Source organism: Octopus bimaculoides, chromosome 4 (assembly GCF_046866305.1).
Source record: "Octopus bimaculoides isolate indiv1 chromosome 4, ASM4686630v1, whole genome shotgun sequence".
Taxonomy (NCBI): Eukaryota; Metazoa; Mollusca; class Cephalopoda; order Octopoda; family Octopodidae; genus Octopus; species Octopus bimaculoides.
The window spans coordinates 106,366,263-106,379,487 of NC_142931.1; the positions used below are offsets into that span (position 1 = coordinate 106,366,263).

The 13,225-nt window shown below is 37.3% G+C and overlaps 1 protein-coding gene across 5 annotated transcripts in view; it reads right to left on the reverse strand.

Annotated features, from left to right (window-relative positions):
- Positions 1–13,225, reverse strand: part of LOC106883648 (uncharacterized) — a 654,180-nt gene that overhangs the window by 214,409 nt on the left and 426,546 nt on the right. For all 5 annotated transcript variants that reach the window (XM_014934744.3, XM_089351157.1, XM_089351155.1 and 2 more), the window contains one exon: positions 5,398–5,493. In XM_014934744.3, coding sequence (XP_014790230.3) covers positions 5,398–5,493 — 96 coding nt within the window. The remainder of the gene's footprint in view (positions 1–5,397; positions 5,494–13,225) is intronic.

Below are 13,225 nucleotides of genomic sequence, written 5' to 3' on the forward strand. Positions count from 1 at the left end.
TGCCCTTCCTAACGCCAACCACTCAGAGAGTGTAGTGGTGCTTTTACGTGTCACCCGCACGAAAATGGCCACGCTCGAAATGGTGTCTTTTATGTGCCACCCGCACAAGCCAGTCCAGGGACACTGGCAACGATCTCGCTCGAAATGGTGCATCTCATGTGCCACCCGCACAAGAACCAGTCCAGGGGCACTGGCAACGATCTTACTTGGCTTGCCGGGTCTTCTCACGCACAGCACATTTCCAAAGGTCTCGGTCAGTAGTCATTGCCTCAGTGAGGCCCAATGTACAAAGGTCTTGCCTCACCACCTCAGCCCAGGTCTTCCTGGGCCTACCTCTTCCACGGGTTCCCTCAACTGTTAGGGTGTGGCACTTTTTCACGCAGCTATCCTCATCCATTCTCACCACATGTCCATACCAGCGCAATCGTCTCTCTTGCACGCCACAACTGATGCTTCTAATGTTCAGCTTTTCTCTCAAGATACTTACACTCTGACGGGTATTCACATTGACATTACACATCCAACGGAGCATACTGGCTTCATTCCTTGCGAGCTTACGTATGTCCTCAGCAGTTACAGCCCATGTTTCACTGCCATGTAGCATGGCTGTTTGTACGCATGCGTCATAGAGTCTGCCTTTTACTCTGAGTGAGAGTCCCTTTGTCGCCAGCAGGGGTAAGAGCTCTCTAAACTTTGCCCAGGCTATTCTTATTCTAGCAGCTACACTTTCAGCGCACCCACCCCCACTACTAACTTGGTCGCCCAGATAGCGGAAGCTATCGACTACCTCTAATTTTTCACCCTGGAATGAGATAGAAGTTGTTTCCTGTTTGTTTACAGTCTTTATTGCACCTGAACATCTGCCACAAACAAAAACTAACTTGCTAGTTAACCTGCCTTTGATGTTGCTGCACCTCTTATGTGTCCATAGCTTGCACCGGGTACATCTTATAGAGTTACTACCTACTCCTTTTCTACATACTGAGCAGGGCCATCTACCTGAAGGGGTTTGTGTTTTATCTACCTTCCTACTTATTAGGATTTTGGTTTTAGCTAGGTTGACTCTAAGGCCCTTCAATTCTAGACCTTGCTTCCACGGAGGTGTTAATTGGTTTTATCTGAATGTAACAATAACCACTGGTTAAAGTATGTGTTAACTATTGACTTGAGACACTTTAATGAGATTGTTAGCATTTAAATGAATCTATTCAAGTGTAACTGTTCTCTAGATTTGTCTTTAATGATGGGTTGAAGGAAGATGTGGGCGTGGCTCCATGGTTAAGAAGTTTGCTCTTTAATAATGTTTCAAGTTTGGGTTCATTCTCACTGCACAGCACTTTGGACAAGTGTCTTCTGCTATAGCCTCAGGATGACCAAAACATGAGAAGATTTGGCAGGCAGAAACTGAAAGAAACCCATTGTAAGCATGCATACACACGTGCACACACACACTCGTGCACATGTGTGCATATACGTAAATGTGTGTATGTGTGTTTGTGTTTCCTTGTTTAGACATTATACGGCTGTTGTAAATGAGTGTCACCATCATACAAGTGGTGTCGTTCAAAGCATGTCTTGAAACAAGTAAGGGTTGGTGACAAGAAGGGTATCTAACCACAGAAAACCTGCCTCACTGAATTTCTTCTGACCCATGCAAGCATGGAAAAGTGGACATTAAGATGATGATGAAAATGATGAGTAAAATTAGTGTTAATAATCTGAAACATTGGAGGTAAATAGAAAGCAGCCAGAAAATCTTGAAGAGTAGTGTTTGACATGACTCCAGTGAATGAGAGAAAAGTGAAGACACAACATGAGGTTGATCAAGGAATTGAAGGTTTTTACTAGGAAAATGTTTATTCTTTAAGTTATGGTCTATGATGTGATCATCATTGTCATTTTAATATCCACATTCCCATTCCTGCGACCTGGCAGAAACGTTAGCATTATGGGTGAAATGCTTAGTAGTATTTCATCTGCTTTTACAATCTGAGTTCAAATTATGTCGAGGTCAACTTTGCCTTTCAACTTTTCGGGGTCAATAAATTAAGTACCAGTTGCATACTGGGGTCAATATAATTGACTGACTCCCTCCCCCAAAATTTTGGGCCTTGTGCCTAGAGTAGAAAAGATGAGGTTCATTTAGGTGGATTTTTACAACTGGTTGCTTTTCATGTTGTCAACTCTAATCTGTTTCCAAGCAAGGTAATATTTCCTTACATTTTCATGGAATACTGGAAATGAACAATGCTGCTTGTATGATGTTGATGCTCATTTACAACTATTACCTGATGTCAAGATAAAGAAAGACAAACACACATGCAGACACACACTCATGTGAGAAAACACATATACATACATAAATGTAGGTACATAAACATGCACATGCACACACACACACATGTATGCATATATGTAAGAGTGTATATATGTTTATGTCTGTCTGTCTATCAATTAAATTATATTTCCTGTGTATGTATATATATATATATATATATATATACCGGAGTAAGCACATAAAATGTGCAACAAGGTGGAAAAAAGAGTACTCAAATACCAGAGGTAGAGTAATATGCTTTATTTAAAAATAGCAGAAATATAACAAAAGACTGTTACTCGGAGTTTCACGTTCCCATTCATCAGACAGTTTTGTTCTAACAAAACTGTCTGATGAACGGGAACGTGAAACTCCGAGTAACAATCTTTTGTTATATTTCTGCTGCTTTTAAATAATGTGTATATATATATATATATATATATATATATATATATATATATATATATAAGACCTGTTGAGTCAAGTGAAATGGTAGTTGATGCCAGTGCTGCCTGACTGGCAGCTGTGGCTGGTGGCATGTAAAAAGCACCATTCGAGCATAGTTGATGCCAGTGCCAATGGCACGTAAAAAGCATCATTTGAGTGGGGTTGATGCCAGTGCTGCCTAACTGGCTCCTGTGCTGGCGGCACGTAAAAAGCACGGTTCAAGCATGGTCAATGCCAGTACCACCTGACTGGCTCCTGTGTTGCTGGCACATAAAAAGCATCCACTACACTCTCGGAGTGGTTGGCGTTAGGAAGGGTATCCCAGTTGTAGAAACCTTGCCAGATCAGATTGGAGCCTGGTGTAGCCTCCTGGCTTGCCAGTCCTCAGTCAAACCATCCAACCCATGTCAGCATGGAAAGCAGATGTTAAATTATATCTCTGGCAAGTTAACTTGGAATCCCTTGACAACAATGTAATTTTTTTATTTAACTTAGGTATCTTTGGCCTGATGAGTAACTAGTGGGGTATCCCTCAATGAGTAATATTCCTTCCAAGGTTCTGCTAGCTAGGAAACAAATTTAGCCTGGATTTTACCTGATTTCCCTCAATTTAGATTTTATTTACATTCATAGCAACCCTAGTTGCTAACTATGAACTATTAAAAAGAACTCTCTTCAGCTTATCGAACTTCAATATGGGAAAAACAACCTTCTAAGCCGATAAACTATTATTGTTCCTGAAAGTTGTTTTTTATATCTACCTCAGACTGCTCAAAGCTCACTAACTTCCAACACCTAGTTCCTTGGATCTTACATATTATATATAGGAGTGGCTGTATGGTAAGTAACTTGCTTACCAACCACATTGTTCCGGGTTCAGTCCCACTGCGTGGCACCTTGGGCAAGTGTCTTCTACTATAGCCTCAGGCCTACCAAAGCCTTGTGAGTGGATTTGATAGACAGAAACTGAAAGAAGCCCATCGTATATATGTATATGTATATATACATATATATATGAGTGTGTTTGTCCCGCCAACATCGCTTGACAACTGATGCTGGTGTGTTTATGTCCCCGTAACTTAGTGGTTTGGCAAAAGAGACCGATAGAATAAGTACTAGGCTTACAAAGAATAAGTCCTGGGGTCGATTTGCTTGACTAAAGGCGATGCTCCAGCATGGCTGCAGTCAAATGACTGAAACAAGTAAAAGAGTAAAAAAGTGAAAAGAGTAAAAAGAGAGTATATTTTATAAGCTTAAAGCTTATAAGCGATCACCATGTAATGATTAAATATTGGGGTATATAAGCCCTCGACAGTAAAAAGTAAGGTTTTCCATCCCATACGTATGGAAAACCCTACTTTTTGCCATCAAGGGCTTATATGCACCAGTATTAGACTATTTTCTTTCGTCATTACACAGTGATCGCTCATAAGCTTTAAGTTTATAAAGTATTATTATTGTTATTTACAGAATTGTAAAACTTGACTGCTTACCAAAAAACCATCGCATATATATATATATATATATATATATATATATATATATATATATATATATATGTATGTATATGATAAGCTTTCCCCAATTTTCTTCAATCAAATCCACTTACAATGCAAGGTTTTGGTCAGCCAGAGTCTACATTAGAAGACATGTACTCAAAGTGCTATGCAGTGTAACTGATCCCAAAATCTGGTGGTTTGGAAGTGAAGTTCACAACCACACAGCTATGCCTGCACCCTAGGCCTTAGTCAGCCTAGAGAGTATTTAATTACATAAAAGAAGCCATATGTTATTGGTACAGCTTAACACATATTACCTTATATAGTTCACACTCTTGCTCAAAGAACACTAAGTATGCAAAATCATATTTTCCATTAAACATCTCAATGATTCTGTGTATGAAAACTTACAATTGTAAAAGTTATGAAGGTAATTCTGTTGCTTAATGTCAAAAGTATTTTGTAGACGAGAGCTGAATATTCAGATTTCCAACCTTAAAGCTAGGAGGCTTCTAGTGATATAAAATCGTTCCTAAGCAATACTAAGATGCTCCTTAAGATTCACATTTTTAAATCGTTTATTCAAATTTAAATACAAAGAAACAGAAAAAAAAGAGAGATTAGAAAAGAAATGAAAGAAAAGAAAAAAGCAGAAGTAAAGCAACAAAAGACAGAGGGGAGGGGCAATGGGCCACATACCCCAGAACAAATGGTGTCCTCAGTAACACCCTTCAATAATGACTTCAATGGCTTTGTCACAGAGTGGTCAGCAACACTCACTGCAGTAGCCACTCCACCTCATGAAGCTCATTTCTCTGCTGGGCTGCCATTATCCCTATTTTGCGAAGGAAAATCGGTAGTATGGGGTCTGAGAACTCCCAATGTCTCAACAGCGGCTGTCACAAACTGATAATGGCCAGTCAGGCTCCTCTTTTTATTGATTTTTCAGTATAAGTTTCAAGGAAAGAAATGAATATTAAATGCTTTCATTAATTCTCAACTATAATATTATTTTCAGGATTGTCAACTATAACATTACTTTCAGTATCATTATTTTTTATCCTAAGTGGAAACTAAATGGCATTGTTTAAAAAAAAGATTAAACAAAATAAATGTTTACAGAAACCAACTTACCTGTTGAATTAAATTTTGTTTGGGTTACCATTTTTCCGAAAAGATTCTTGATTTCAGTTGACTTAGATATTTGAGAAAACTTATATGGTGACGTTCCTACAAAGATATTTAATCAATTTAATCAATATATACATATATATATTTGTAATATTTACACACACATATATATTTGTAATATTTCACACACACACACACACACACACATTTTTTGAAACACATGGTTATAGAATTGTTTTAATGTTTTCCCCTTTAACATTTTTAAACCTTGTAGATCTCAGCACAACTACATTTAATATTAGTTTTCCTAGTAATAGCCCATGGGCATATGGTGTAGTGGTTAAGAGCATGGGCTACTAACCCTAAGATTCCAAGTTCGATTCCAAGCAGTGACCTGAATAATAATAATAATAATAACAGAGAGCTCTTACCCCTGCTGGCGACAAAGGGACTCTCACTCAGAGTAAAAGGCAGACTGTATGACACATGCGTACGAACAACCATGCTACATGGCAGTGAAACATGGGCTGTAACTGCTGAGGACATACGTAAGCTCGCAAGGAATGAAGCCAGTATGCTCCGTTGGACGTGTAATGTCAATGTGAATACCCGTCAGAGTGTAAGTATCTTGAGAGAAAAGCTGAACATTAGAAGCATCAGTTGTGGCGTGCAAGAGAGACGATTGCGCTGGTATGGACATGTGGTGAGAATGGAGGAGGATAGCTGCGTGAAAAAGTGCCACACCCTAACAGTTGAGGGAACCCGTGGAAGAGGTAGGCCCAGGAAGACCTGGCTGAGGTGGTGAGGCAAGACCTTCGTACATTGGGCCTCACCGAGGCGATGACTACTGACCGAGACCTATGGAAATGTGCTGTGCGTGAGAAGACCCGGCAAGCCAAGTAAGATCGTTGCCAGTGCCCCTGGACTGGTTCTTGTGCGGGTGGCACATGAGATGCACCATTTTGAGCGTGGCCGTTGCCAGTACCGCCTGACTGGCTCCCGTAGGATTTTCGAGTGAGATCGTTGCCAGTGCCCCTGGACTGGCTTGTGCGGGTGGCACACAAAAGACACCATTTCGAGCATGGCCGTTTTCGTGCGGGTGACACGTAAAAGCACCCACTACACTCTCTGAGTGGTTGGCGTTAGGAAGGGCATCCAGCTGTAGAAACTCTGCCAAATCAGACTGGAGCCTGGTGTTGCCATCCGGTTTCACCAGTCCTCAGTCAAATCGTCCAACCCATGCTAGCATGGAAAGCGGACGTTAAACGATGATGATGATTGGAAAATACCTTAGGAATGAGACCCAGGTTCAAAATTCCCCTAGGACACCTGATGAAGGCTGGAGAGTACATCAGCCGAAACATTGTGTTAACAACAAACAAGATGAAGACAAATATCTGTCAAATGTAAATAATGTCCTAGTAAGATCACTCATACAAAAATTAATCAAAGTGGGATATAAACGTACCACTCCCTACATGACACTTCACAACAACAGAATATATCCAAAGCTAGTGTCAGTGACATTGTACCTCCAAATGGATGTATCTCATAGGCATTAGAAATACTGATTGGAGAAAATATCAAAAGCAGTCTCTATAAGAAGCAACAGCTAGGGTGCTGTAACAAATTATTTGAACCTTTTGTTCCCATATTTTTGTCGAAATGCATTGCCTTAATTTCAATTATTTTTTGAAAATAATGAAGTTCATAAAGTAACTTTGTCATAATTAAGCTGGTGTTTGGAATATAAATTAACATGAAATTTTGATGGAAGGTTTTAATTTCAAGTACCTTGAAATAGGACATTTGCATCAAAGAGAAAAGAATGATCTCAGATGTATTGGTATAAAAATGGTTAAACAGCAATAATCCATGTATGATCTACAGTTTCATTATTCAACTATGACATTACATATTAGTCAACTGTAAACATTGAATATTTTCAAATATAGCTGTTTTATTTGTAAAAGAAATGTGGTTATTAAAAAATATATACATAGTAACTGTGAGGAAAGGAAAACATCATGTTTTGAGCTCAGGTCCTTTATCAAAGAAGATAAAAGAGAGAGTTCAATGCACTATTATTCTGGGAGTTAACTCCAAGATAGCATTACACTGAACTCTCTTCTCTTCTCTTCCGTTCCATAATACAACACTTGAACTTGTAATGTATCATTTCCTTACCTCACATTAACTCTATTTATTTGAACTACCGTGTTTACTTTAGATTACTTGTTGTCAATGCCAACTCACACCAGTTCTAAATCTTACTTTGTTTTATTAGCTATTAATTTTGGTAAACCTTCAAATAGGCCCCACCTTTCATTCATACTGGTTGTGCTTTGAGGGTGTAGCTCAGTGCAAAAATGTTTCAATGCCAAACAATATATTTCCTTTTGTTTTTGAGGGCTTGCCAAAAGAGAACTTAAACCATCATGGTTGTGTTTGGCAATGTTCTTCCTTAAAGATTACAGAATTCTTATAAAAAGGAATGGCTGAGGTTATTTTTTTTTTTTGTAAACAGAAATAGCATTTCATAATTTCTAAAAGCATTTGCTAGCAGTGTCATTGGAAAGAAGTCATTGAAAGCAAACATCATCTCAATTGTTGAGTGGAATTACAGGAAGAACATTAATTCCATGTATATAATGTTTGTAAGTATACACACAGGCACAGGCACACACACACACACACACACATACACGAACAAGAATAGGCATGGCTGTTGGTTAAGAAGTTCACTTCACATCCACATGGCTTTGTGTTCAGTTCCTCTGTATTATACCTTGAGCAAGTATCATCTTTATAGCCCCAGGCTGAATAAAGTCTTGAGTGTGGATTTGGTAGATGGAATCTGAAAGAAGACTATTGTGTGTGTGTGTGTGTGTGTTTTTGTGTGTTCATTCACACACACACACACACACACACACACAATAGATGGCTAAGAACTAATGCATACATATTTGCACACACACACATACACACACATGTACTAACACCAGGGCTGGCCCTAGGGTTGCTGGCATCCCAGGCAAGCTGAACTTCGGTCTGTACAAACTAATGGTCATGGAAATTTCCTTGTCTTTGTCATGCCCTTTTTGGCATCCTCTAGCAACTGCCCGAGTTGCTGTTACCTTGAGCCAGCCCTGACTAACACACACACATACAACCAATAACAAACATGTAGCTGATATACATAGCAGACAACATACACCCACATAATCACCCATGTGAGTACTCACATGCAGTTGATACACACTGGCACCCATACATACACACACCCTACCAAACATGCACATACACATCAATGAGCTGATGTCATCAGCTTTCACTTGCATAGCTGACATATATGCATAGGCATCAGACACCCATGTCCACACACTTATACATCTGGTATACACACACACAACTACCAGCTATGGTTCTGTTCACTTCCAAGTCCCTTCAAAGGCTGGCCAGACACTAAGGTGCAACCAGCTTCCTGTCCAGCCACACCATCCAAGAGATTCTCCTTTCTAATGTATCTGGTGTCATTGAAAGCCGATTTTACTTCTAATGACACCATGTGATCTGCCTTGATCAGTTGCAGCCCAGCTTCTTGTAGCCATCTTGGACTTCCTGTATCTTTTCATTCGGTAATCTGAACCTGAATGAGCTAGATTTCTGTAAGAAACCTGCAAGACTTTAAGTCACATGAAGTCAAATCAAACTGTTTTAAATAATAATAATAATAATGGTTTCAAATTTTGGCACTAGACCATCAATTTTGGGGGAGGGGGTAAGTTGAGTATATCAACACCAGTGTTCAACTGGTACTTATTTTATCAGCCCTGAAAGGATGAAAAGCAAAGTCAACCTTCGTGGAATTTGAATTCAGAACATAAAGACTTATGAAATATCACTACGCATTTTGTCTGGTATACTAACAATTCTGTGAGCTCATCACCTTAATAATTTGGTGTGTTGTGCTCTTGAGCAAAGTACTTTATCTCACATTGTTCTGTGATCACTTTGATACCTGACGTGTGGTACATCATGCACCTGTTCAGGTAACATCGAGTTGATGGAAGTAGGGAGCTAATGTACAGCACATACCTTTGATCACTATAAACAAAGTCTTTGTGCAGGTTGTCCAGTAAGAAACTGCAGAACTGTCTTTCTCAGATTGCTAGAGAATAATCCTTCTCATCATAATCCCCATCATTATCACCCTCATTTTAACATCTTTTTCATGCTTGTATGAATCAAAAGTATGTTGGAGAACAGTTTTCTTCTGACTGATGCCCTTCCTGGTGCCAACACCCACCAATTTCCAAGGAAGGTAATACTGTCCAGTCTGTCAAACAACGAACACCGTAGACATGTTTTACACAGAGAACTGGAAAAAAATTACACTGTTGAATGAGCCTTTTGAAGGGATATATGAACCCACTCATGCAAACGCCCACGCACTTCATGCCCAGAATGTCAAAGGCCCTTTTACCTTTTCCTTTTTCTTTTCAAGCATGAAACTAATTACAACTTCATAAAAACTTATCACTCTTGTGTTTTTCTTGTTTTTGTTCATTCATCATATACATACATACATACATACATATATCTTTATATATATATATAAATATATAGTATTAGGGAAAAGAACCAAGGTTTATGAAATCATCGATGAAAAACCACTGTCACATATAGAAAAAATTTATAATTAAAAGTACAATAAATAAGTATAATATAATACAAAGTAAATATCATAATATCCCTAATATTATTTTATATATATATATATATATATCTATATATATATATATATATATTCTTTCTGTTGAAGAGCGTAGCTCGAAACCTTTAAGACTTTCCGTATTCCCGAGCGTCATACTGATACATCCTTTTGTTGTTTACACCACCTGTCCTTGTCTGTTGTTGTTTTTTCGTACATTCTCCCATATATATATATATGCATATATATACATACATACATACATACGTACACACACACATATATATATCCTTTTACACACAAGTATTCTTTCTAAGTTAAGGTAGATTATATATTATATAACCCCTTGTTATCAGCACGTGGTAGTAAAAAATGTATAGTAAATATAGAGAATGTGAAAAGGCTGGAAAGAAATGATGCAAGCATGCTCTGCTAGATGTGCAATGTTAATGTGCATGACTGACGGTGCATAAATGAGCTGAAAGGTAAACTAAGAGGAACCAGTAGCAGTGTGCAAGAGAAGCAATTCTGTTGGTATGAATGTGTAATGAATATGGAGGATGGCAGTTGGGTAAAGATATGCCAAGCAATCTAAGTAGAAGGAATCTGGTGAAGCAGAAGACCAACGAAGACATGAGAAGAAGTGGTGAGAGCTGATTGAATGCATGAAGGAGGTGACAAAGGACCAGAACAAATGGTGAGATGATGTGGTGTAGATGACCATCTAACCATGCTAGCGTAGAAAAAGAGAAAAGAAAAGGATGATGATACAGATGATCTTATATATATATATATATATATATATATATAATATAATATAATATAATATAATATAATATGGGACAATTATTTGGTTGCCATAATAAAACTCCAAGTTTCGGATGTCGGGGTGGAAATCTGCTCCAGTATCTTGTCAGTTATTAAGATAAAACAAAAATGGCATTTTTTTTTGTCTTAATAACTGACAAGATGCCGGAGCAGATTTCCACCCCGACATCTGAAACTCAGAGTTTTATTATGGCAAACGAATAATTGTCACATATTATATTAGAGATAAATTCCTCTATTTACATAATATTGAGGTCTCATTCATTCTTTTGTTGTCATACTATTACTATTAATATATATATATATATATATATGAGTCAGAGAGGGAGAGGCATGGGAGAGAGAGGACAAGAGAAAATTTGCTTGTGTGTACATGTGTGAGAGTCTAAAGTTAGATGTTAGTTTGAATCAATGAAGTCAGCATATCTTGGAGTGAAGAGTTTCCTCTAAATCTCATTCCTGGCTTTATATATGTTCTACAGAAATGACAATGCATCTTTCATTTTGCCATTTATCAAGGTTAATGTAATTTTCTGCTACCAAACCAAAAACATCAACCAATTCTGACAAGATTAATCTCACATACATATATTTTTAAGCACGTTCATGTTTTTTTTTTATATTATTGTTGTTGCGTTTCAGTCTTCAATATTGATAACTTTTCAAAAATTGAAAGAGAAAATGTTTTCTGAATGAAGCCTGGCATATGCTGGTAACTTTACCATTAAAAGAAACTACAATATATTTGTACATGAAATAATAGGATGTGACAGAATTGGAAAGGAAGCAGAATATAAATGAACAGAAAATATGAGCTAAATATTTAACACAATTCTAAATAAGGACAGAACTCTCCAGACTTGCTAACCCTATCCCATGTTCACTCTAAACATTTTACTGTTCTTCTTTAACATTATCTCTTACCTCTACCCACTCAGTCTTTCACCAAAGGCTCCACACACAAGCCTCCATATACATTTTCACTTTTTCAAAAAATTCTTTTCTGCTCATTCATCACTTCTAATAACTTAAAGTTAACAATTCAAGCAAAATATCAACTGCAATGGGTCCCACCTAACCATCTTACTCTTTTGTTCTGTTACAACTTTACAATATATGGACAAAATAGTACTTAATATATAATAATGGATGTACTAATATTGAATAGCTAACAATGAAAAACAACAACAATAAAATCTAACAATAACTTACAATAGTTATTAAAGATATTATAGGTAGTATAATAATATAGATATTATTATACTTATGATAAATTATTGGATAAATTGGCTGAAGTAATAGATTAATTGCTCCTTATATTATTAGTGAAGATCTTTACTATTTCAATTTCATGTTATATAAGATGCAGGCATCGATGTGAGGTTCAGAAGTTCTCTTCTTAACCACATGGCACTTTGGGCAAGCATATTCTATTAAAACTTCAGGCCATTCAAAGCCAGTGAGTGAACCTGGAAGATGGAAATTGAAAGAAGCCCATCACATATGTATATCTGTGTGTGCACTCATGTGTGCATTTGTGTCGCCTTGTTCATTTCCACTTGGATATTCTTGCTCAGTTACCCTGAAATTGTTTTTTCATGTATCAAATTTGATGCTTAATATGGAATGACTTCTGGGCTGGTGGATCAACAGACTGGACATAATGTGTTAATAAGTAAAATAGTAAGTTAACTAAAAGCTAAAAGTTTAATCTTATCTATTTCTTTATGATCTCTATATAGTGTGATGGATGTGTTTTAAGATAGTTAATTTTTTTCCTGAAAAAATTCTGTAAGCATGCATCTCAGTTTATAAGATGGAAGTCAATAGAAAAATAGGTTTTGTATAATAGAATTCTATATTACAGCAAATCTTTCGGGAATGCAATTATTCTATAATGTGAGGGATAGCACTATATCTCTCTATATATATATATATATATATATCACAATGTGTATAGGTGTATACATCACAGTGTATATTTGTGTATACATCATAGTACACACACACACACATCACAGTCAATTTATAGATATACATCACAGTGTATATATGCATACATACTACAGTGCAAATATGTGAAAGCATGTGTGTCTTACAGTGGTCATAGGGCTAGCATCAAGCCAAGTCTATAATGCAAGTTCAGTTCCCTTGATGAGCAATTTCATCCTGTTTCAAACATTTACATTCTCACAGTAGACTGGGAGTCTGGAAGGAGATCAGTTACTTCCTGCTCACTTACCCTCACTCACTAATAAACCTTTAATGCTGACCCAGCACAGAGATACA